Source organism: Mixophyes fleayi, chromosome 2, assembly GCF_038048845.1.
Source record: "Mixophyes fleayi isolate aMixFle1 chromosome 2, aMixFle1.hap1, whole genome shotgun sequence".
Classification (NCBI taxonomy): domain Eukaryota; kingdom Metazoa; phylum Chordata; class Amphibia; order Anura; family Limnodynastidae; genus Mixophyes; species Mixophyes fleayi.
The window spans coordinates 208,787,846-208,814,985 of record NC_134403.1 but is presented as its reverse complement, the minus strand read 5'-3'; the positions used below and the strand labels follow the sequence as shown (position 1 = coordinate 208,814,985).

At 38.9% G+C, this 27,140-nt stretch overlaps 1 protein-coding gene across 1 annotated transcript in view; it reads right to left on the bottom strand.

Moving 5' to 3' along the window:
- Positions 1-27,140, bottom strand: part of EPHA10 (EPH receptor A10) — a 501,782-nt gene that overhangs the window by 95,074 nt on the left and 379,568 nt on the right. Inside the window, exon 8 of the mRNA XM_075195414.1 lies at positions 375-483. Coding sequence (XP_075051515.1) covers positions 375-483 — 109 coding nt within the window. The remainder of the gene's footprint in view (positions 1-374; positions 484-27,140) is intronic.

The window sequence follows — 27,140 nt, the reverse complement described above, 5'->3', positions numbered from 1 at the left end:
ACATCCACAATTCTCACTTATAGTCCACAATTATTCTTCGGGAGATTAAAACACACTGTAAAACCAACATATTTCTTTGTGTATCCCCACTAGCTCTCTGTTAAAGCAGAGGACATAAATGTCTGAAAATGCAGCAGCTGCACTTAAGACTCATATACATGCAGGTACAAGAGAAAGCATCTTAGTTCTAATAATAGCTTTCAGTAAACCAGCTGCAGTTTTTTACCTCCAACATCCATCTTCTGCTAACAAAACCATATTAGACATAAGATAACGAAGCACGTACCCTAAGGGAACAGAGTGAACAAATGCGCTAATTCAAGTAATGTCAAATGTGCTGTCCCAGTGGGTGCCTCTACCAACAAGGGTCTTACCTCTTCCATATCATGAGCCCTACTACCATGGAGAGCAGAACTATGAAACCCGCCACAGACACGATCACTATGATGATGAGAGGATTCTGTTCACTGGAAGCTAGGGCCACTGCAATATAAATTAAAAGTCATTAATAAAAAGTAATATAGTCCATTAGGCCACATAAAAATGTTCTAATAAGTGTAAAGAAAGAGTCACTATACATTCAGACATAAATGACTAAACAAAGCTAAGAACTCTCAGCTGTAGTAAGTAATAAAATTATGTTACATAATGTTTCTAAATAGATTGCAATACTGTTCAACTCACAAACATTTAATTTTTTAATTTAAAATGTTATTAGGATTTTACAATACATTAAATATTTTAAAATATATGGGCCTGATTCATCAAGACACGCATTCTGAGCGCTACCCATGTTTAGTATTATACGCACGTATTTAGATTTTGCGCACTCCCAAATTCATCAAGGCACGAATCTCTAGATATGTGTGATATTAAGATCTGGGACAATTCTACTGTACTCTACTACATAAAATGCTGCAGGATACATTCAATGCTTATGTGGATTATAAATTTGCAAAAGAACGCAAAATGCCCATTTCTCACCCTATTCACTCCCTGAAATCATAGACTGAAGTATGTGTCTTTTGCATTTGATGACGCAGTAGACAAGGCTGCGTTTACAGACATATCTCCATGTTCTGAGCATGCGCTGAGTGATTTTGCATAGGATACACTAATAATTGACAGATACGTGCTTTAATGCATCAGGCCCTATGTATTTGATGCCTCTATTATTCTAATGTTCAATGCTGCACTAGCTTTTGAAATGTTTCAACAAAGTCAGGGACGTTATCTACTTGAATGCAAACAGTTGCTTTTATTATTATTTATTTATAAGACACCACAGAATCCTTAGCGCCTGATACAGAAGCAAATAACAAATAGATGAGGCAATGCATGTCAGTAGCACAGATGAGTAATACTATGGGGACTCACACATAGTGCAGCAAAAGACATGACAGGACGTACGAGGGACAGGAGCCAGATATGGGACAATAGGTAGAGAGGACCCTGCCCGCCAGGTCTTACATTCCAAAGAATAGGGTGGTCAGAGACAGTAGGACAAACTGGGAGAAAAATTTAGATGGCAGACGGGGAAGAGGAGGTGATGGATAGAATAGTTAGGAGGTGATAAGATAGTTGATCTTGAAAAGGTGAGTTTTGCGTGAGCGTTTGAAGGACTGATGGTTATGGGAGAGTCGAGTGAGACAGGATAGGGTGTTCCAAAGAATAGGGGCTGCACGGCAGAAGTCTTGGAGGCGAGCATGGAAGGAGGTAATAAGAGGTGAATTGAGGCAGAGGTCAGAGACAGAGCGGAGTGGCCGGGCAAGTATGTACCTTGTGACAAAGTCAGAGATGTAGAAATGTAAGGGGCAGAAGTGTTTTTAAGAGCTTTGTAAGTGAGGGTAACGAGCTTGAACTGAATTCTGAAATGGATAGGGAGCCAATGAAGAGATTTACGCAGAGGAGAGGCGGAAGAGGTGCGGTGGGAAAGGAAGATGAGCCTAGCCGCAGCATTCTGTATGGATTGAAGGTCAGAAGTGAGAGAGCGAGGAAGACCAGTGAGAAGCAGGTTGCAGTAGTCAAGATGAGAAATGATGAGTGAATGGACTAGGATTTTGGTTACTTCCTGAGAGAGGAAGGGACTGTCAGACGTCATCCCGCACTTTGCATATGTGCTGGGTACGGACGCCTTCTACTTCTTCCGATTCACATCCCGTTGCCAAGTAATGGGACATACTTCCGGGTTCCGCCACTCACACCTAGCCACAGGACACTTCTTTTCCCCGGCATGTCGGCAGTCAGGTGCATCTCACTGCCGAATTAAGCAGTAACCTATCAGGGCCCACTGTGGAGTATTTCAGGCACCTCCTCCCTTCAGTCTGTGCCGGAGTATTGGTTTCACCAGCTCCAGCGTCCTTGTATCTTGCTCCTGTTGCTATTTGGTTCCTGACTTTTGGCTTTGTCCCTGACTATTCTCTGCCCTGGGATTTGGCCCTGTTTGATACCTGGCTTTCTCCTGACCTCTCACTTGGATCACCCCTGTTTACTGCACCATTGTTGGCAACCGACACAGACTGTATGACTATTCCTGCTCTCTTCCACTGCACTTATAACTGAGAGAACCGCGACATGCACACCCCACGCAGCTAAGCCCATACCTCCTTGCAGGGGTCCCTGGTGAATACCAGGGGTGCGTTAGACTCCGCGCCTCCCAGACTAGTCACGCCAATATCAGTCAGTGGCATTCTCTAAGTCATTAATGTGACAGGGACGGATTTTTAGAATGTTATGGAGGCAGAAGTGGCAGGATTTGGTAAGGGAGAGGATATTAGGAGTAAAGCTGAGAGCTGAGTCAAGGGTGACTCCAAAGCAAAAGTGATGCAGTCAACCAAGAGGGAGATATTGGAAATGATAGCAATGTTGGCAGGAGGGAAGATGATGAGCTCGGATTTGGAGATGTTGAGTTTCAGGAAGTGCTGTGACATCCAGGTAGTTACAACAGAGAGACAGCTAGATACCTGGGTTAGGACAGCGAGAGAGGGGTCAGAGGAGAAAAGATAGATTTGCGTGTCATCAGCATAGAGTTGGTATTGGAGGCCAAATGATTGAATGAGTTCACCAAAAGAGGTGGTGTAGAGAGTGAAGAGCAGAGGGCCAAGGACAGAGCCTTGTGGGACTCCAATAGAAAGGGGAAGAGGGGGGGGCAGAATCCGTCACACTAAAAGAACAGCCAGAGAGGTAGGAGGCAAACCAGGAGAGAGCTGTTTTGCAAAGACCTAGGGAGTGAGGGGTGGTTAGACGAAGAGAATGATTGACGTTGTCAAAAGCAGCAGAGAGGTCGAGGAGTACGAGAAGGGAGAAGTGATCATCGGACTTAGCTGAGAGTAAATCATTTGTTACTTTAGTAAGGGCAGTTTCAGTTGAGTGAACGGGACGGAAGCCAGATTGGAAAGGGTCAAAAAGAGAGTGGGAAGAGAGAAAGTGGGTCAGTCAATTGAAGATGAGTTGTTTGAGAAGCAAAGAAAAGCAGATATGTGGGACGATAGTTGGAGAGGATGGGTCATGGGAAGGTTTTTGAGAATAGGGGAGATGAGAGCATGCTTGAAGGCCGAGGGAAAGATACCAGTGGAGAGAGAGAGGTTAAATAGGTGAGCAAGGTGACAACAGCCATTAGAAGAGAGGGAGCGGAGGAACTTGGAGGAGACAGGATCAAGAGGACAGGTTGTAGAAGAAAAGGAGGAGAAAAGAGAGAGGATCTAAGGCACAGTAACAGGTGGGTAAGAGCCAATGATGGCAGAGTGAGTGATAGAGAGGACAGGTGGAGGGAGGTAAGTTTGACGTGAACAGATATCATTGTATATAGAGTCAATTTTGTCTTTGAAGTAGGTGGCAAAGTGAAGATCGTGATGGACCAGGGGGGAGGAGGTGTGGGAGGATACATAGAGAATTAATGGTAGAAAATAGGCATTCGGGTTTATTGGACAGGGAGGAGATGAGGGATATGAAATAGGTTTGTTTGGCAAGAGAGAGGGCAGAATAGCAGGAGGAGAGGATGAATTTATAGAGGGTGAAGTCAGCAATAGAGCGGGATTTTCTCTATTGGCGTTCAGAGGAGCGGGAGCACTTTTGGAGAAGACAAGTAAGAGGGAAGTGCCAGGGTTGGGGTTTACATTGGTGGGGACGAAGAGGTGTGGCAGGGGCTGCAGTTTCAAGGGCAACAGAGAGTGTGGTGTTGTAAAGAGAGACAGCAGCATTGGGACATGATGAAATGGGAGCAAGTAAGGGTTTGAGAGAGGACGTAAAGATGACAGGGTCAATGCTGCTGATGGGACGCAGCATGAAAGTGACTTTGGGTGGGAGAGGTGGGGCAAGGGGTCAAGAGAGGGCAAAGGAAAGATTGTTGTCAGAGAGGGGGAAGACAGGATGAGATGTCACAGCGATAGGAGAACACTAGGTTCAGTGAATGACCATCATAGTGGGTGGCAGAAAATGTCCATTGGGAGAGGCCATAGGTGGAAGTGAGAGTGAGGAGTTTAGAGTCAACAGTAGTAATAGGAGAGTCGGTAGGATATTAAAATCCCCAATGATAATAGTGGGAAGTTCAGAAGAGAGAAAATAGGAAAGGCAGGGGGCTAAGTTATCAAGAAATTGAGAGGATGGGCCAGGGGGATGATAGATGACTGCAACATGAAGGTGGAGAGGGGAGAAGAGGTGGATGGAGTGAACTTCAAAGGAGGAGAAGGAGAGGGGAGGGTTCAGGGGGAATAATGCTGAAGGTATAACCAGGAGACAGAAGGACACCTACACCTGCTCCTTGGCGGTCCCGAGGACTTGAAGTGTGGGAGAAGGAGAGCCCCATTGGGAGAGTGCAGCGGGGGAAACAGTATCAGAGGGGGAGATCCACGTTTCTGTAAGGGCCAGGAGACAAAAGTTATGGGAGAGGAAGAGGTCATGAATGGGAGCGAGTTTGTTGCACACAGACCTTGCATTCTGGAGTGCACAGAACAAGGGAAGGTGAGCAAGAGGAATGATGGGAATAAGGATTGTGGGATTGTGGAAACAGGGTGATGTGTGGTGGAGGGGGCAACGATAGGGGATAGGGGGGATAGGCTTGAGTCTGTAGTATGTAGTAGTGATGTTGGGAGCTATGAGGGGGAATGGGTGGAAGTGTTGAATAAGGTACAGGAGATGTAGTAATTGAAACCTTGTAGAGTCATGAAATAAAAATGACATTTTTGAAATAGCACCGAATCTTATTTTGTAATGTAAACTAAGACATAATTGAAATTATGCACCATTTATTTCAAACTTTACAAATAAAGCAGCCTCATGTGAAGCAACCATCAGAACTACTTTCAATAGAACACCTTTTACTCTGTCTAGATGTATTTTTTTGTGGATGGCATTAACTTGCACACATAAACAAATAGAATTAATAATACTTACTATAAAGTTGTGATACTTATAAAATAAGCCTCAATGTCCCATAACTAAGAAGAGTTACTGAATACATAAATGATGGTTGAATGTACAGTATTTTAGCATAAACAAGGAATTCTTCAAATGAGTTTTAAATACTTAGGATAAAAGACAGTTGGAAGTTTTACTTTCGCAGAACTACTCTTTACACAAAACAATCCGATGCTGAGTTGAACTCTTGTTATTTACAGTAAATTGGTCAAATTCACATCGCACATGTGTACAAAGGAAATGGCTGCATATGCGTCAATGCACCATCTTAAAACTGGAGAGAACAGGGGAGGGAATGGTTGTGCAAATGCAGGCTGAGTACGGCATGGGTGAGTTCACACAAATGTAGCTCATGCAGATATGCAGAAACACACATATATAAGTGTTTCCTGACTATGAACATAAAGAATGGGAACAAACATCTAGATATGTGCTGTGCAGTAAAGCAGTTACAACTGTAATTGGAAAAAAAAGGGTACAATACAAATCTGTCAGGTTTGTGGATGACCCACACTAGATGCTACATAGTTGATTACACTAGATGGTTTAGCAAGGTTTGTAAACACATTGTTTTACCCAATAGTAAGCCTTAATCAAATATACTTGTCACCATGGATTAAAGAGGTTTTCCACCTTAAATTAAACATAAAATAACTTAGGGTTGTATATTTCTATGTGCAAAATGTGCTTTTCATTCCTGCGCATGCACAGTTATAGAGAGGCAGTATGGAGGAGGGAAGTGTAGCCCAAGTACAGTAAGGGTGTTTTGCTCAACTTCCATACTTTGTAGGTGTGGAAGCACACACATACACATCATCTCATTGATAATGCACTTTAAGCATAGCATACAATTTTATGCGCAATTAACATACTGTGCAGCCTCTCAGGTATGTAAAGATACCTGCTGCTCTGCATACTAAGCAAATTGCAGGGGGATTAGAGGGAGGGAGCTGATAGCTGCTCCAAGTCCCCGGACAGTGTGTGACATCACACACTGTCCGACATCATACAGAACAAGCAAAGAATTCAAAATTTCGAATACTGAAGAAAGAAAAGCTGATTATAAAACTGGTGCACAGATTGCACAGACAATGGGTGCATCTCAAACTTAAAATAACAATTTTATACATGAGGACTGTCTGTGCACCAGTTATTTGATCTAACTTGAAAAAGAAAAAATATTCAAGGTACCTGTAATGATACAAAATTCAACAAATTAGAATAAATTCTGAAATTGTATTAAAGAATTAGTCTTTTCAAGCCTACTAGTGCCACAATAACCTCAACTCTAAATCTCGCAAGATTAGGCAATATTGTGAGACTAAGAGCTTCCCTGCTCACTCTGCAGTATGTTTCCACTCTGATGTCAGCAGCACCAGCACAGCGTAAGTAAGTACATTGATCTGGAGGGTTAGAATGTGTCTGGGTGGTGGCTTGATATTCTTGTAGGGTGGCGTGATGTGGCTGGGGATGGCATGATGCGGCTTAGACGTGCCGTGATGTGGCCGGGGGGTGGTGTGATGCGGCTGAGGTTGGCGTGATGTGGCTTGGGCTTGCGTAGGGTATCTGGGGGTCGCATGATGTGATAAAGCCAGGGGGGGGGTGACGTGATGTGGCTGAGGAGGGCGTGATGAATGTAAAGTTTTATTATAATGTATGCATTATATACTGCATGATCTGTATTATGTAATGTGTTCACTTATTGCTCAATGTTAAATATTTTATGTACTTATACATTTTCCAAACAGGCCCCAACATTCCAAGATCCATGCAAGAATCCAGTACCTGGGTGTGAAAGCTGCAATAGTAGGTAGGTTAGAGCATCACTGTTTTACTACATAATATGTCATGTCTAAAGAGGCACAGCCACGCACCATGTTGACTATACCCCCAATATTGTGGCTGCGTGGTGGCACACAACCATTCTCCTGCTCATCTATGGAGGGAGGAGGGCAAAAAAGAAAAAAGTTGCTGTACCGGAGCCCCAAATTACTCTCGGCAGCCCTGGGTGGAAAGAGGGGATTACTTACTAAGGTGTGTTGTATTACAGATATCCTATGAATGAATGGTGGTTATCAGTGAACAAAATATAGTAATTTTATTGAAACACATTCACATTCTAATTATCCAATAGGCTGACTACAGTGCAGCTAATGGCGCAAGACTTTTTTTAAAATAGAAAGACACAAAAGAAAAATACAGTAAGGTTTTAATCTTGACGGATTTCCATAGTAAAGGCTGAAGACAATTAGACAACCCTGGGCAGGTGCTTGAGGATAAACGTTTAGTGGAGACAAGGGTGATGACAGGTTTCTTTACATCTCCACCCTCAGTAGTAGTGCTCTTTCATGCCTCCATTCTGCTATACAGTTCTCATGTTAATGAAAATTAAATAAATGACAAAGATGGCTTTGACCCTTTTAAAAAGGCAAGTGAAGCTCTTGAAAACACGGGAACATAAAGATTTGTAGGGGGGGGGGGGGTGAAGGAAGCCTGATTTTAAGTTAAGGAAGAGTTTGGCTTTACCTACCGTGTATTAGCCTGACATGGAATTTTAGGTTGTGCAACAAGCTTATTAACATAGGGCGGCCTGAACCCTTAATCAGGTCCTGGACACATTTTCTTTACTTTAAATAAACATAAAGTCACATGCTGTATTACAAACAGATCCACTTTAATGAATGCTGTATTTTAAATTTACTCTATTGGGATATTACATTAACCGTTTTGACTTCCAAGGCATTCACACAGTCATACAAGATGCCATGAAAAAAAAAATATTCCTGTTTATCACAATTCCATATTAAAATGATGACTTCTGAATGCTTTTGTTATTCATTAATTTTCTGCCACCCAATGTTTGCATGAGAAGGCTCTAGGCAGCTACAATTTTTTCCATAAAAATTTTATTGGATTCAATTCATTCTGAAAATGTCTCTTGAGCAGTAAACGGATGCAATTTAAGGCCCCGTTAAGCACAATCTGTAAAATTCATACTGAGCAAGCCATCATTCCAACCTTTCATTTATAACTGTGGTGTCTGTTTAAATGGAAATCATCCCTTTCTCAGACGACAGTATTTTTGTCATGCATGCCACTGCCATGCCTCTTTAGCAAACTGTGTGTGAGCTGTCTGTATTGTGGCTTTTCAGCCTTTTAATGGAAAGAAATGAAAGGTTTCCATACATACATACATACAATTTCTCAGCAGATAAAAACCATTTCCCACCACTAATCTGCTCTTTTACAAATTGATATAAAATCCTTGATCTAGTTAATCCTTCACCTCGGCTTGCAGTGCTGGTTCAAATTGCAAGGCCAATGCAGGCCGTGTATACTAAGTTAAAAAGATCAGGACTGTACCTTATTTTAGTGTTCTTCTGCTGACTTCATGATGAAATTGAAACAAATAACGGGTTTATTTGTTAATATATTGCATATTATTTTGACTTTTTATAATAAAACATTCTGTTTGTTTAATTCAACTTGTTTTCAGATTTAGTATGATAAACAGTGCTCCTTCCTTTGACGCATCTCTAATTTAATTTTTTTGCCATTAAAGTGAACCTTCCACAGAGACTAGAACCTTGGAAATTGTGGTACTGTTGTGGCTCCCAAAGTATGCCACTGCAAAATGGGCATTGCCAAAAAACCTGCATTTGTGAATTGTCTAATGTGAGCATGGTTTTACCTGGCTAATGGGGTGTGTAATAATTTTAATTTCAAAGTCGACCCATATATTTAATTGTCCGATATAAAAACAAAGAGCAATCTATTGACCACTATACAATGAAGTGAGCAAATTTAATAAGCAATTACTTAATACATTGCTCATTCTTGTGACCACTGTATAATGTATACCTTATTATAGACCACTATACAAAGCAAACACCAGTCTGCATGCAACTATGCAAGGCAGACTACAATCTGAAGGTTGCGAGACAATGGGAAACATATCCAGGTAGCTACCATGGAATTTGAATACAAATCCGGTGGCTATTATAGAATAGCTTCCCCAATGCGGTATACTCGTTGTTGCCTGGGGCCTTCATTGTGTGTTCACTTCTAGGGTAAGTGACAGTATGCTGTCATAATTACTACGCAGCCCCATCACTTAACTGGTGACTAGCACCATCCAGCTACTTGTTCAATTGGTTACCCGACCTCACTGTCCAAGCAGTAGTCAGTGAAAGTAACCAATTATATTATTAAGCACAAAGTTGTCTACTGGTTATTAAGATAATTCTCCTATAGATGAGAAATTCAGCTGTCAGCTAAGTTTCTGCTGTACTGTTCTGTACTTCCTCTCTAATTTGATTCCTTGTTTTTGGTCTGTGGAAAATCAAGAAATTTGGTGCAGGGCTTGAGACAGCTTGACAGGGTTCAATTTTCGGTCACTCCCAGAAAAGTGAGGAGACATGACAGGTTAATAACTACAATAGTTTTTAAACCTGAATAAAATCTAGCTGTTACTTAGAGTATTTAATAGACAGGTATTACCACAGAACAGAAAATAATGTACTACTAGCTCTATCAAAAATAGAAATTGGCTGTTGTCCTCATAGGATCATTTTCAGCAAATTACAAACCTGCCTTACAAACTGAAAGTTTATGTTCCAACATTTCTGCAGTTTCATTACCTTGGAAATGTTCTTATAAGCACATGGAGCATGCTTTTGCCAATACATAGCATGTTGCCTCTCTCATTAATACACATGAACATTACATTCCTACCCAGAAGAGCACTTATCATGTAGTAATGCAAAAACATAACTAAAGAAGAAAATTTATTTTTGTAATTAACACTAAACTTAATGGGCCTGATTCATGAAGGAAAGTAAAACAAAATATGACTTTGCACCTTAGCAAAACCATGTTGCATTGGAAGGGGATGTAAATTTAAAATGTGGGGACATATTTATAGTTGGGGTGGATATGTTCTAGATCAACTTAAAATTTCAGTGTAAAAATAAAGCTATTAAGTATTTGTGTACTGCATGAAAAAACACCAATAATTTAACTTATGTGCAAGATAATAAACTCATTTACACCCCTTGCATTGTAACATGGTTTGTCCATAAGCAAATTTACTCCTTTTTTTTGCTTTGCTCTCCTTAATGACTCCGGCCCAATATGTTTATATGTTTTTTGTTCAATATGCAGATGACATGTCAATCTTACTGTGTATATTACTAGTCAGATATGTTAAAGGAGAGAGCTGAATTACTACCAAAATAGAAATCATATATCATGTATTTGATAGACAAGATAGAAATGATTAGAATAAGCATTCTATAAAATATTATTTTTATTTTTAAAGTGTTTTAATATCAGTACTGTCTCACAATGGTGCGGCTATATGTCTAGAGGCTTTGGGCAGTACACAAATGATAAGTATTCATGTTTCTTTGTTTGATTAAGACTGGCAATATCAATTTCTAAGTTTGAACAATATTGTTATCATTTACAGAGCTCAATTTTCCAATGTAATTGCACTCAGTCATAATAACACTATTACATCACTCAGTTATAGAATTATAATTTTGCATACTAATAGATCATATTTGTATATTTATTGTTGTATTTTTCTCATTGTGCATTTTTGATATTTTAGGTTTATTTTTTTTTATAATTTTTCAAATATGTTTTCTTATCAATGGCTAGTTTTTATGCTTCACTATATATTTTAAACCATGTTCAATTCTGGGTGGAAGTTCTTCCTAGTCGTGGTGGCTAGACACTTCCGGTATTGGTCCAGGTCACGTGCCACTAGTGCATGAGTGGCTAAACGTGCTTCTCCAACTCTAAGGACTTTCTCCCAGTCTATTTCCAATATATTTATGTAACAGTTCTTATTCCACAATAATAAAGTTGTATTTTTCTATACCACAATTTGAGTCACCGTTCCGACACTTTTATCAGCTTGTAGGAGCATATATTAGTTATGTTCTAATAATCAAAAGCCTTGAGAGCTAAATCTGTTTTCATCCAAATAAGCATGTTTATATCTATTTAATTGTTACAGTTTTATTCTAGTATTGACCTCATGGGGCTTTAATATACTACAATATTTGCTATATAGTGGTCAAAGTGGAAATTTAGAAGTAGCAGTATGGAAATTTAGAAGTGTAAAATGTAAGTAAATGGAATTTGATACTATTACAATGAAGGTAGTATAACAAGTGTCTCTATTGCATACCATAATATAACAGCCCACTTCGAACACTGTATATAAATAGATTATGTATATATGTAGTGCACAATAGTTTTGCATCATGGGGACAATTCTAAATGACTTGTTTTTATTGGTGCTTCATGGGTGAGATATGTATTTTATATATAAGTATTTTAATTTTTTGGTGTATGGCTAGGTGTGTAACAATAGGGGTTGCAGGGAGGAGCTGCGACTACGGGGCCCAGAAGTGATGGGGACCCAGCAATGCCAGGTCAGCCCAGTCTCCAAAGCCCCACTCCCCTTTTAGCTCTTTTGTGCAGCTCATGCGCATTGAACGCATGCGTCTGACCATTTATACTCTGCTATGCCATGGGGCGTGGCAATTCATTGTTCTTCCCTGTATATGGCAAAACTTACTCATTAATTACATAGCAGCATGGAAATATTAATTCAAATATATTATTTCTGGTTTGTTTTAATTGAAGTGTTTACTAATTACATGCTTGTGTTCTACTTTATTCAAACATTGAATAAATTGTTATAACAGAATTACCACTGTAAACTTCCCTTATTTGATAACTTATTGGTTCACGTGTTTCTTGTAGGAATTTTGAACCCAAGCTTAGTTCTATGACATATGTTTTAGTTCAGCAAACACAATCTATTATGATAATCATAAACATAAACAGTCTCTCCTCCACATATGTTTAGGGACATACAGAAATTATGTCATATTTTGGATCAGCACATTAGAGTTACATATTGTAAAATAGGTTTCATAGTAAAGTTTAGGCATGTTCAATGCCTCTTCTAGAATTTGGGACAGCCAAGGCCTAATTAAGGGTTCAGGCCACCCTATGCTAATATGCTCGTTCCGCGTCCTCGCCTTCGATGCCAGTCTAATACATGGCAGGTAAGAACGAACTCGTACTTAATTTAAAATTCAGCTTCCTTCATGTTTATGTTTTCAAAACTCCACTCCAATTAAACCCTTACAAAATTTTTCTTTCATGTTTTCATTTTTCTTTGCAGCACAGCTATTCTCTTACAGTTTTAAATTTATTTCAGTTTATACCTCTCCCTGTGACAATTTTGCACCCCAAAAAATGTAGCAGCCTAAACAGCCTATGAGATAATCAGGCCCTGGGGCCAGCATCCAGCCAGGGGCAGAGCAGACTCTTTGCACAGTGTGGAGAAGACAACACCGTGGTGAAAGTAATTTAAGAGAGAAATGAAACATGCATATGCCATCTACTGAATGCATTAATTACTTTCATTAGAGATGGGTCTTCATTCACATAACTCTTCAATGAGAAGCAGCACTGATGTTCTCCATATATTATAAGCACATAACCCATTCTAGTTACTGCGGCTATTAGCAAATAATATCATAAAAAGCATAGTAAAGCATTACAGTCAGAGGCAAATGTTTCTTTATGCTTCCATCGGACAAATGTAGAACATATCTTTTGAGTGCACTTTGCACCATGTAGAACCAGCTTTCTAAGTTTATAGGAGCAAACACTCCAGGGTTCAAATTACCTCCTATGTTAAAGAGTTAAACTCTGCTGTAAGTCCAAAATTACCTTTCTGGTCCTAAAATATGCTGCTGCCATTTGTATAAAGCTGTACATTTACTGCAAAGTTTTAATGTAAGTAATTAAGATGTGCATTAACAAGATATTAAACTTACAGTTTGCAGGTGCATGCCAAGTATAAAGGTATTTGAAATTATTTTGTGTTAATTGCTACAATATATCAGATATCATTATGTGTAGTCTGTGAGGAAGATATGAAATATAGCTAATTCTCGTGAGTTAAAAATATAACGGAGGATGTGAGACCTAACATACTTAATTAAAGTACAACTAAAATCATTATAGATTAGAGGCATTATGGATTAATTTAGTGCTCTTCTTGCTAAATAGAGTAAGAGTATTTCAAAGCCTGATGAAAAAGCTCTGTTGAAATATTATTCCTCAATAAGTCCAAACAAGAGGCATAATTTCAATGGTGTCTATTTATGATACTAACTTGGTTCCTCTGACTCATTCTGCAGAAAATGAGGTTCTCTCAATATAGTACAGAATGGCCGTGGGCCATACAGTTTATGTAATATTTGCAAAATGGTAAAGTGATATTAAACCATCTTAGTAATAGTTTAAATTATGTGTGATTGGCATTTTCAACCTACATCATGAAATATGTATAGTTTGATTATTATTTTATTGAGATGCCCCATCTATGTAAGTAAAGTGGAGAGCCATAGAAGCAATAAGAATGTGCTTCAGAATATCACATAAAAAAACAAGGGCTAGCGCACATCTCGATGCATGTCTGCTCTTTTTGGGAGACGACTCCACAAACTAGAAATGTACTTAGATTTTCAGGGCGGCAGGAAACCTGAAAAGGTCACTCTGCAAATGTTTAAATGTTACATCAATGACCAACCTCCTACCACTTTAAAATTACCCTGTTATTAGAAGAAAATTGCAGCTTCTCTCCTAATATCCTGCCTTTTTAATATCAATCATAGCTTACATTAATGCATTTGTCATGTGTCACGTTTGTGTTTTAAACGTATCTGTTACACAGTAAGGTGCAAAATACAGATTAAAAGTAGAGGATGAGACAGAATCTCTGCAAGCTCAGAATTGGTGCAAAATGCAAGTCTACTTGTTGAGTTGAAGTTGCTTAGTGCCTTATCTGACTTTCTCTAGCCCTTTATCTCAATAATCTTACTGTGCAAAATTAAACTTTATTTGTGCTCCAGTGCATCTTCTCCATACTCCACAAGAAATACTCTCACTCCTTGCAACTCCTCTCATCTGGCAGCGGAAACTTCTGCCTATCTGCAAAAAACCTGCTCTATAAAACCATGTGCTTTGTCCTATCTCTAGGTGCATATGCACTTTGGAATCAAAGACCAGTGCTTTAGATGATGTGGGCATGTTTACAGAATAACAAGATTATTCAGACTCTTCTGATCATCTATTATGATACTATGTATTGCACAGACATCAGCCTGACCCATTTCAGATATTTGTTCTGTTTCAACCTGAGCATTGGCTATCTTACTCAACATAAGCTGAGTACAGTTGTTGATATAAAGCACTCCTTTTACCTCATTTATAGTATTTCAAACACAGGTTTCATTAAAATCAGAACTGTATAAAAAAATGGAGGCATGAATGAGCGCTACTGAGGATGGAGATGTGAGGGCAACTCATCTCCGCCTGTCGCTGTCCTTATCTCTTCTAAATACATATCCTCAAGCGTCCGCCTAAGGGTGATTGTCAAGAATTCCCTTCTATCCATCAAGGACTATGTTGGACTTTTGTCTTTATGTGTATCCAGCTTGCAGTACCATTGTTCCACCAAAGGGACCACTGTGGTAATTGGACTACTCTCCTACCTCCCAGAGCTAAGCTCGTTACTCCTGGATGCTTAGCACCTGTCAGTGGCCTATAAATGCCTGCCTGCCCCAGCAGTTTTTGCTCGTTCATCTGTTGCCTTTACTGATGCTGGTTTTTTTTTGTATAAATCATCACTGATTTCCTGATTTTGAGCTCTGCTTATCTCCTTGTTTTGCATCTCATCTTATGACCCAGACCCGGCTTTGTTGTGACTTCTCTTCTGCCTTCTCCCTGGTATTGTGATGGACCGTGTGGCTTTGACCCCTGGCTTGTTTGACCCGCCTGCTTTACTGTGTCTGCATTACATTGCACCACTAGCAATCCAGCATCTACAGTCTTTGACATATCCAGCTCCTGTGTCTACATTCCATTTCACCACTAGCACCTATAGTCTGTGGCATATCCAGTTCCTGTGTCTGCAGTTGATACACCTTTCTGTCTGATCTAGTATCCTGGCTGTCTGCCTACCAGGACCACCAAGTACTCCACCCTGCAGGCCACTACACTTTCTCTGCTTGCAGACCATCTGGTGCCTTGTGCCTCACGATTAACCTGCAGTCCTGACACCCATGTCTCACCCAGTGCCTCTTGCCTCCAGAGCAAGAGGCACTGGCTATCCTTACACCCATTGTTTATCTGGCTTCTCAGTACTGCCATACCCTGCTGACTTGTATTAGTTGCCTTACCATTTATTGCATTTCCAAACCATTTCCAAACCCACTACACTCTTTCAGTGGTCTTCATATTGGGAATCCTGACACTTTACCATAAATCAGAGTACTCAAGTTCAAGAGCAGTCAGATGTCTCCCAGATGTTATCTATGACTGATTGATGTCTGTGGTAATGCAACAATACCTATCAATTTCTTTTTAGGGATGTGTCACATGGTAATGCACTGAATTGGTTTTGGGACCCTGCTCCTTTCACTACCTAATTCTATTTGTGGCTAGGTGCTTACCTCCATACCTATCCTCACATATTAACGTTGCTCCTGTGACATGCAGCTTGGTCCTCACTTATAGAATCATATGAGCATACAGGTAACTGCCTTAACCAAGATTAGTGCGATCATCTCCAGTAATACTTTGTGCACTGGTGACATGACATCAGTTTGAGATGATGTCATATGTTAGTGTTAGCAACTGTTGTGCTGAGAGTGTTTTGCAGTTGGCCTAGGATTATGACATTATATCTCATTAGTGCCTACACATTCATCCTAGTTAAGGCACCTGTTCCTAGCCTTAGCACAGTATTAGCAAGTGATGACTCCACTGGTTACTGTGTTCCTGAACTGTGGCATTCATGACCATCCTGTTTTCTTCAACCCTTGAACTGGGCTACTGTTCTCGACCATTCTGATCTCTCCAATTTTGTCATCAGCTTGTGATCTTTATTATACTACATTCTCCAGTCCATGACTTTCGCCATTCTTCTGTCTGGATGTACTTTGTGGATCATCAGACAGACCACAATTTTCACGTCCAAGTCAGTTATTTTAGTCCCTACCTGTGGCTGGCTGTGACAATCCTGTTACATTTTGCAAAAAGGCTAATCCATCAGGGTTTCCAAAAACATTCATAGAACAAAATGCTTCCAAAGTCAAATACAGCAGGTTAGTTGTTCAGACATCATCATTTATGTTTTGCACATTTGTCACGTTAGATTGTCAAATCACAAATACATTATCTTTCTTTTATCTTTCGACTCAGAATTCAGTAACCTGCACAAGATCATACAGAACTCCTTTGGAACTTTAAATTTTATTATCTTTATATTTTACAGTATATGGTTAATTATGCAATATATCTAATTAGTTGCATCATTAGGAGATGCAAACACAGAGATACCAACTGTATCTTTTGTAAATGCATTTTAGGCAAGTTTTAACATTTGTAAAATGCATTTAAACGTTTCTGACGCCAGAAACCATTATTTCTCTGTTACTATTTTTTCTCTATTACAATTCCTACTGGCTTTTTTATTTGCATTGCATTGCACAGCAGTAGTGTTTTTCAGAGCACTGCTTTGCCATTTGGTTTTTTTGCCCCATTTAAACACATTAGACACCTACAATAATATCTAAAATGCTATTAACAATTCATATCAAATGCACTTGGATTTTTTTTATGTATTTACTAGCACTATCTAAAATATAGGTGAGTATAAGATCTGGATAGATTTTCTTGATTAACTAAGATTTTTTTAATGTCATTTTAAAAGTAATGAATAATACTAATTTATTCATGGCTGCTGAGAGCATAGGCAGGGCCCCATCCTCATGTCCATGACCCAACTTACATTGGTTCACAGACTCCCAGACCACCCACCTCTTAAGCTGCACAAGCAGTGGCAGAATTCGGGTCCAAGATTTCTCTCAGCTACTCTGACTTCATTGCAGTATAATGTGAAATGTAAAATGTCATAACTAATAGTAAATATCAACATTATTTATTTCAAGACTTTACCTCGATTATGCGAAGGTGTTCATTTTTTTTATAGTCTATAAATAAAGATGGGATGACAAATAATAAAGTCTGCTCTGTGGTGTGTTGTGGTAGGACTGGGAAATCCAGGTGGAACAGAAATGATTGGGGGAATTCCATGTGGAACCCTCAAGGTCAAATTCCACCAGAGAAACATAAAAAATTCCTCAGCCAATTTGGTAAATACATCTCAAAACAGTTTTGAAGATTTTGCTCATCTGTAAACATAAAAAAAAAAATAAGGGTACATTCAGTTCACATTTGGCCAAGGCCAAAAATTACAGAATTGCAGGTCAGCTGGCTGTTTTGTTTTTTAAATGTTTTGTCTTTAATGACTATATTAGTAACAGGTGACAATTATTGAATACTTTTTTTCTCTATGCATTCTGCTGGGATATTATATTCCATATATGTGTTGGATGTATCCTGCAGTGTATTGTGTCTGTTAGAGCAGTGCCTAGACCTGTATTCAACAAGAGATGTTTCTTCAAATCTCCTTGTAGTTGAATACGGATATGCCTATGTCAGAATTACATGTGTTATATATATAAAAAAAAAACAATACTTTTGTTTTGCATGATTTAATGAATCAGGTCCTTGGTGAGTAACTGTAATATTAATTGAAATTTTATTTATTTAATTGGATGTGAATGAGAGATTAATATTCATTTTGTTGTATTAAAAGATGTTACATAATATTATTTTGGTAAGATGGTGAAGAATAACTTCTTAAAAGGAGATAAATATTAATAATGTGGTTTTTTTTTTCTATTATTATTGCAGTAAGTACTTTTCTGCTATTTTCTGAAACGTGGCATTTGGAACCCCCCTCTAGAAATGTTGCCTTTTCCCCAGAAACAGTAGTCAGGTCATCGCAAAATGTGCGCTATAAAAGCCACATGACGTGCCATGACTCTAGTTACGCTGCTGGTCCCTAGTAATATTCCCATCATTTTTATTTCTGTTTTCTTGAGTTCCTGCTGGTGGCTTATTGTTGGTTAGAAGTGACACAAGAAAGGGACCTATGGGGACAAAGATTGTAAATCCAGACCTGGTCAGAGAACCTTTACAGATTTTGAGTTAGCATTAAACTGTTGGAAACAGCTGGAAACCTAACAGCCTTAATATATTGTACTATGCCCAATGGTGGATATTTGTTTGTTTACCAGTGACAGATAAAAAAAACGTAAAACATGTATTGCTTTGTGTAGGAAAATGTGCTATTTTACCTACTAGTTATTGGTTTTGGTTTGGTTACTCTATGAAATAGAGGACAGCGCTTGTTAACATGATGTGAAATAAAGTGGAGTGAGAATGCATGCAGCCACACATGTAAAGTCTTTTTAAAGAATTACCACCTTCGACTTTATATATGCTGGGATACATTTGTAAAGTATATAAATTAAAATAAAAGACTATTGAAAGGCTAATAATTTGAGTGTATGCATTTTCACATACTTACTCTATTAACACTTACTGGTCTGCTTCTGGTGAACACAGACCACAATTTATCATGATATTAGCTTCTTCTAAATATATGTACTGTCTGTCAACTATTTTAAATAGCTTCCCTTCTCAATAATTTTTTTTTACCAAAATAGTATACTTCACATTCACCAAAGTCCATGCCCAGATTCATTCAATCTTGGTTTTAGCAAGTAATATTCTTCAATTCAAGTAATATTTTTTTTCACATTATTTGCATTTGCAGAATTTATGTTCTTTCCACTGTGTACTTTACTGATTTGAAGGTGAGTCTTGTTCTACCAGTGATAAATTTATATTGGGTTATGCATCGTGAGTTGTATCCATCTATTGTACTGTATGAGTCTCTGTGGGTGTAAATTGCAATTTCAGTGGCTTTCTTGAGAAACAGATGAATCGATGAATTATCATTTATTTATAAAACGACATACAGTACTCTGTAATTATACATTTTATGGATAATTTTTGACTGTAATTGTAAACCATGTAATTTTGTTCTAGGTGTCTAAAGAAACAACCAGTAAATGGACTACAATATGCCAGTGCAGGATAAACATGCAAACCTAGAGGCTGCTTTAATAGTTATCAGCAAGCAATGAAAGCAGGGGCACAATGACTGTGTTGATGAAAGGGTAGTATGGAAAGCAAGACTGAGAAAGTTATATCCCTTCCATCAGAAGAATCCAAGCTCTCCCTGTTCTCATTACCACATTATGCAATATTATTATTATTGCACAGTCAGGTTGAGTGTCACTGGCAACTGAGGAAAAAAACAAATATTTTCATAGTTGGTTAACAATAGCACCTCTACATGCTACCGACAGCAAGAAGTAGCCATTGCAAAGTTAGTCACAAGGAACCTCATGTGACCTTTTGACTATCAACCACAAAGCCAGGCTTTCTTACCTTGTAGACCATTTGTAATCTGGCAAAATTTTGATCTTCTATCTTCATTTTGGGGCCCAAAATATCCCTGTTGTTGGACAGTTTGAAATCTGAGAGATAAACTATGCCTACCCTCTTACCAATGTGTTTGTTTTTTATTACCTTGTCTTGTTTTATTACTGTTTTATTACAGTTTAAAGGATAAGCGCTGACAACTGTCTTTTTTGTTTTGTATACATATATGGGCATTTATATTGCCACGCAGCTGGTACCACATATAATATGGGATATACCTAGCGCAGGCTTATTTTTCTCTGGTTTTGTTTCAAAATATTGCCTTTTTGTCATAGCAGCTGTCCATCAAGCCTACTTAAGGCACATTTGGGTGTGGCTCACAAGCCAGCCTTTGCTAGATGTAAACCCCTATACCTGGGAGGTGAGTGCATCTGATTTTAACTGCATTTTAATAGTGTTTAAAGCATATAGTCAGTGTAGGACCTGCATATAATGAGGTAGCCTTGACGTTGGGATGCAGGCTTAAGTCTTTTGATCAAAATATGAACTAATACCTCATGTTTTCATTTTGCTAGACACACACAGATATGCAGTTTAAAGGATAAGCGCTGACAACTGTCTTTTTTGTTTTGTATACATATATGGGCATTTATATTGCCACGCAGCTGGTACCACATATAATATGGGATATACCGAGTGCAGGCTTATTGCCAAGCAGCTGGTACCATATATAATGTGGGATATACCGAGCGCAGGCTTATTTTTCTCTGGTTTTGTTACAAAATATTGCCTTTTTGTCATAGCAGCTGTCCATCAAGCCTATTTAAGGCACATTTGGGTGTGGCTCACAAGCCAGCCTTTGCTAGATGCAAACCCCTATACCTGGGAGGTGAGTGCATCTGATTTTAACTGCATTTTAATAGTGTTTAAAGCATATAGTCAGTGTAGGACCTGCATATAATGAGGTACCCTTGATGTTGGGATGCAGGCTTAAGTCTTTTGATCAAAATATGAACTAATACCTCATGTTTTCATTTTGCTAGACACACACAGATATGCAGTTTAAAGGATAAGCGCTGACAACTGTCTTTTTTGTTTTGTATACATATATGGGCATTTATATTGCCACGCAGCTGGTACCACATATAATATGGGATATACCGAGTGCAGGCTTATTGCCAAGCAGCTGGTACCATATATAATGTGGGATATACCGAGCGCAGGCTTATTTTTCTCTGGTTTTGTTACAAAATATTGCCTTTTTGTCATAGCAGCTGTCCATCAAGCCTATTTAAGGCACATTTGGGTGTGGCTCACAAGCCAGCCTTTGCTAGATGTAAACCCCTATACCTGGGAGGTGAGTGCATCTGATTTTAACTGCATTTTAATAGTGTTTAAAGCATATAGTCAGTGTAGGACCTGCATATAATGAGGTACCCTTGATGTTGGGATGCAGGCTTAAGTCTTTTGATCAAAATATGAACTAATACCTCATGTTTTCATTTTGCTAGACACACACAGATATGCAGTTTAAAGGATAAGTGCTGACAACTGTCTTTTTTGTTTTATTACTGTGTTTGTTTCCAATTGAAAAGCACTGCAGAGTGTGCTGAAATGTTAATAAAGGCATAATTAAATAAATGTAGTATATGTGGACAGTTTAAGCACATTAAGTAGCAAATATTTAATCATAATGAACCTATTGAGTTTTTTGCTGTACTACTATGAATTGGATGAGTAGATTATATAGCTCAGATATTGTGACTGATAATTTTAGATATATTGTTATTCGCTTGTTCTTGTTTGCTGTCAAGTATGTCTGTGTGTTCAAAGTCTGTGCTTTAATAATATTTATTTGAATTATCTGCTGCTAAAAGTTATGAGCATATGACAACAGTGAAAGTCAGAAGCTTAAGAAAAATGTCTGAAGAACCAGATTTACCAGTCCTGGAAGTATAAAGCAAAGGTGATGCTAATGAGTGAAGATACCTAGAATATAGACAAGAGGTCAGGCTTATTCCAAATTGAAATGATTGGATTTAAAAAGATCAAAGAGGCCAAAGTATCACCTTCAGCATTATGGATGATCAATTGTGTACATAGCATTGCAAATATAAAAATGCAAAATTTAAAGGGAGAAGCTTCAGAAAGTGCATGAAAAAGCAAATCTCAGCAATATATTGATTCTAAGTAGAAGAATATATCAAACTAAGCTGATTAACGGCCTTCATATGAAAGACTACATAAGGAGTATGTTAGTGTGCCAATGTAGTATTAAAGACCAATGGCGAAATAATTATAGTCAGCTACATGAAACACATGAATGTTTTGTATGTAAGAGACCTGGTCACCTAAAGGTCAACTGCCAAATCAGCTGAAGAAGCAAAACTGCTAGAAACAAGTATGATAACACTTGAGGTATTGAGGCTGCCTTTAACACCTGTGTAGGTGCATCACCAAAGCATGCATGGTATTGACTAAAAAGCTACAAGCCTGTGACTAACAATAAAATGATTATTATTATGACCTTAAAAGAAATAGGGGAAGGTTGTCTTCACTGCCTGGTCTACCCTATAGGCACCAGAAAGATACCATTAAATAATGAACTTTATGAACCTAATTTTAAATGCAAGCTGTTCAAAGTAAGAAAACTCACATCATCATCACAAATTATAGTCACAATATTAAAGAAATAATATTCACCGATAAATTGAACTGGCTGTTTTTCAAATAAACAATTAACGCGACCAAGCAGGCATGTCATATGAAGTGCATCCACTGATGTCTAGAACATAAAAACCCCAAAGCAATAAAGAAACTAGCTTAACAACTAGATTTCATGTGGATGATATAAGGCACTAGCTTCTTTCAAAGTGAAAATGACAAGGAAATCTTTACCATAAAAGCAGCAAGAGCTGAACAGCCTCTAAACTTGATACACACAGATTTGTGTGGACCTATTAGCATTGAGAATACAGAAAGGAAGTTGCATTTTCTTCCATTCATTGGTAATTTGTGAAGATTCTACCTGCTTCACAGTAAGGATGAAGCAGCATAGAAACTCAAAGAATGTCTTGCTCAAGTCTGCAGCAAGATTGGTAAGATGTCACAATTACTACATGTGGATAATGGCATTGAATACATAGTAAGGCAGAAGCCATCTTGAAAAAAATATATAATTGTGTACCAGTTTTACATTCCATATATCACCACATTGCATGGTATATTGGAAAGAATGAACCCAGACAAATAACTAGATATTTTAGACCCCGGGCAAGAGAAAATACTGGTTACCCCCTCCCAGCCGTAGCGTAGCCTTGCCCTCTACAAGCTCAAGACCATTCTCCAACACTGTGCTGTGCTCTGCTACCTGTTCTTACAGTTTGACTACCTGGTGGTTCTGGTGTCTATAGCTCACTTGTTATTGGATCCTGGAATGTTGGAGTCCTGTTTGAAAAAGAGATAGTTATTATTCACCTCCTGGATAGCTGAGCAGTAATTGAGCAATCTAGGCCTCCCTCTAAAAAAAGCCAGATATTAAATAGCTGTAGCTTTTTCGTTTAATAAACAGGTCTACTCCACTCAATCAGACCCAGGAATTAATTAACAGTATTCACATTTAATATATATGCCTATTTCCCCCATACAGCCCCCTGATTGATATTTTTATAATGATATTTAATTACGTATTATGTTTCAAAGTATTTAGGTACCACAAAGAAAAACCTTCTTTTCAACACGCAGGGCCCTGAATCCCCACTCCTTGTTTTCTCTAACACACCCCTTTTATCTCCAGTTATCCTCCTGGTCTCTTTATCTATCTTTCCGCCCCCTTGTTCTCTCCAACCACCCCTCCCATGTACACCAGTCTCTTTTCCTCCTCTTTTCTCCAGCCTCCTCCCCACTGTTCTCTCCAGCCACTTCTCCATTCCACTCTTCTCTCCAGCTACTTCCCCCCTGCAATTGGGTAAATAGCGAGCAGGTTCTGTGCCCTGGGCAATCGCACCGCACTCGATATGTCCCTGAATCTGCCAATATTAACTGTAAAAGTGCGTAAACTATGTTCTTTGCACATATCACATTAACATATTGGAATGAAGCAATCATGACAGCCTATTATGTTCAAGGCCATGTAAATAAGGGTAAATGCCATTTAGTTTCAAAAATGTTAAGCATGAACTGCAAACTTAAGCATGAGCTACAAATTTTTGGAGTATTTGGAAGCAAGGCCTAGATACAACATTTAAAATAAAAGCATGCCAACTGGATACCTCATGTAAATGAAGTAATTCTTGTAGGCAAAATTGAGATCCAAAAAGCACTTTGGCACTGCTGTGCCAAGTTCAATGGGCACTGGTGCACACGGCAATGAAAGTGTTTGAAGGGGAGGAAAGTTGAGGAGAGAACAGGCACCTTACCACCCCCGGCTTGTAGTCATGCCCCCATCAAGATCTGACCACACCCCCTGTCCCAATGCCATCTACCCAAATGTTGGGAGATCTATAACTAGTTCAGCCTGTGCAACGAGATTAATCTAGAAAACTGGAAAAGCAGATCCTAAATTTAGTTAGAAAATCCATAATTGGAACAAGAGTGACATGATTAGGTTCTAATCATTAAATGAAATATGAAAATATAAATGTTCACTCTTTGCTAAGAGGAGAACCTGTGAAGTATCTGGCTGCAGGTACATCAGGAATTAATCTAACTATATTGACATCTCCAATGCCCATTTGCTCTCTCCTAGTATTCCGCTCTACCTGTATCCTGTTTCCTGGCAAGACATGTTGTGTTCTGGAGACTTGTTGACTCCAGGCTCCACATCAGCTATCCCAGATAAGAGTTTGTTGCTCTGTCTTCATAGCAAATGGTCAGAGTCCTATAGTATTTTTGTTGGGGAATGTATACATCAAAGCAATTTATTTTATTCTTCATATTTGCAAAAGTTGCAATACAAGTGTATGATTACTGCACCAAGTCACATCTAATATGTCAAACACAAACTAGGCTGAAGAGAATAAATAGTATCCTAATATATCCCTAATAGATGTATACTTTATTGTTTATATTATTGTTATTATTATTATTATTATTATTATTACTATTATTATTATTATTATTATTAACCTTTATTTATAGGGCGCCACATGAGGTCCGCAGCACAATACTTTATGGTGATGTGTACTATACTCTGATTGCATGTATTATTATGATATTGCGAGGAAACTTATGGCCTCTATGCTCACTATTAGACTTTTGAGAATAGAGTAGACTATTGTGTAAGAGTGTCTGGCTATATATTGTGCTTGACACCAACGTGTTAAATTTTTTCATCTATTAGCATATACTGTACACTGACTTTTTGAGTGACCTCATAGGAAGGGGGCTGAAGTGGGGAAACTGACTTTTAAAATCAACGTGAGGGTAAAGCATCTTTATTCATTTTACCTAGAGACTATGATTGTGGATATGATCCTTATTTATGTGGATCCAGTATATACCTTAAGCATTGTGTTTATTCTGTCATGTTAAATTCAATTAATGTTCTTCTCTGTGTTTTTAAGAAATTCATGTGCTAGCTAAGCTTGGCAATTTATAGTGCTACATAACTGAAATATGTATGGTTAATGATATGAAAAAGGAATTGTAATCATTGCTTGACAGACCATGTAGGTTCATAGGTTCAGTTGGGTGCTGTTTGTGACAAAGAGCATTTCAGGCCAAATGTCTGTCTTACATGGTTCAAACAGCACCTCAACCAGAGCCAGAAAGCAGATGCAAAGACTGCCTATCCACAAGAAGCAAAATTGGGTTAAAGCTGCCAATGAAGAAATGAAATCTCACAACAAACTATTATCATTTATTTAGTACATTCTACAAACTGACTGCTAGAATCTGATTGGTTGCTATAGGCATCCTCCACTTTTTCAAACCTGCAGCTTGTTAAATTTACCCTCAGAACTGGGAACTCATCAAGTTACCACCTGACAGACAAGCATGCAATTTTGATGCAAATTAATGTTTAAGACAAAGTGTAAATTTAAAGGCAAAGTTCACAAAATCAAGTTAAGGTGCTGTTGGTATCTGATGGTTTGACAAAGCCACTACTATGACCCAAGCTTGAAGAACAAAGATAGCAATCACATGAAAACACAGAAAAATAGAAAGTGACAGCTGACTATGTTGTTTGAAGCAACAGGTGACAGGTGACTATGTTGACAGGCGACTATGTTGATATACTGTGTAATAAGCAGCTTGTAAGTCTTGCTCCATAAACAAAGCTTCAAGGCACCTGGACAAAGTGGCATATTTTTCAATGGGTGAAAATGGGTGCTTTCACTAGTGATAGGGGTTTGTCTTATACAGTTGTGAAGATACGTGGTTCCCAAATCACTCGGACAGGGTATTAGGGGAAAAATAGAAGGATGATTTATTCTGCACAACAAGATTAAATGCAGCATGGCCCTGTAATGATAGCAAGTCCAACAAATGAGGAAAACAGTTCAAATAAATCCAGTGAGATATGTTCCACAGCGCATCTCTGGCAGAGCATCACCTCTTGGCCAAAAGTTAGTCACACACATCCAGCTCCCAGGGTAACCTCTTTTATCACCTCCTAATCCCACCTTGGGATCTGCCTGTCCAGGGGAGTTTCAAAAGGTCTCGATTGGTGGGCTGCTTACACTATCCAGCCCCCTCCCCTACCTTCCCAGGTGTCTTCCCCCAGGTGACCCCTGCTGGGTCAGGCTCATGGCTGTCTGTAGAGCTCACTAGTGGACAATAGGGAGCAAACAGAAATAATAATGATAGCTTAATTCACTTAACTCCTGAGTGTTCCCTGGAATTTAACCCCTGAAGTACTTTTCCAAGGAGATGCTATAATTACATCACTTATACTTCCTGATAACAACATTGTTAAAAAGTGTAGTTCAGGTATGGATTAGATTAAGGCAGTGGTTCCCAAACTTTTGCAGTTCGCGGCACCCTTAGAGTCTCCCTTCTCTGCCTCTCCTCTGCCCCGCTGTCACCCTCCTCTGCCCCTCCTCTGCCCCTGCTGTCACCCTCCTCTGCCCCACTGTCACCCTCCTCTACCTCTCCTCTGTTCCTGCTGTCACCCTCCTCTGCCCCGCTGTCACCCTCCTCTGCCTCTCCTCTGCCTCGCTGTCACCCTCCTCTGCCCCGCTGTCACCCTCCTCTGCCTCTCCTCTGCCCCGCTGTCATCCTCCTCTGCCCTGCTGTCAACCTCCTCTGCCTCTCCTCTGCCC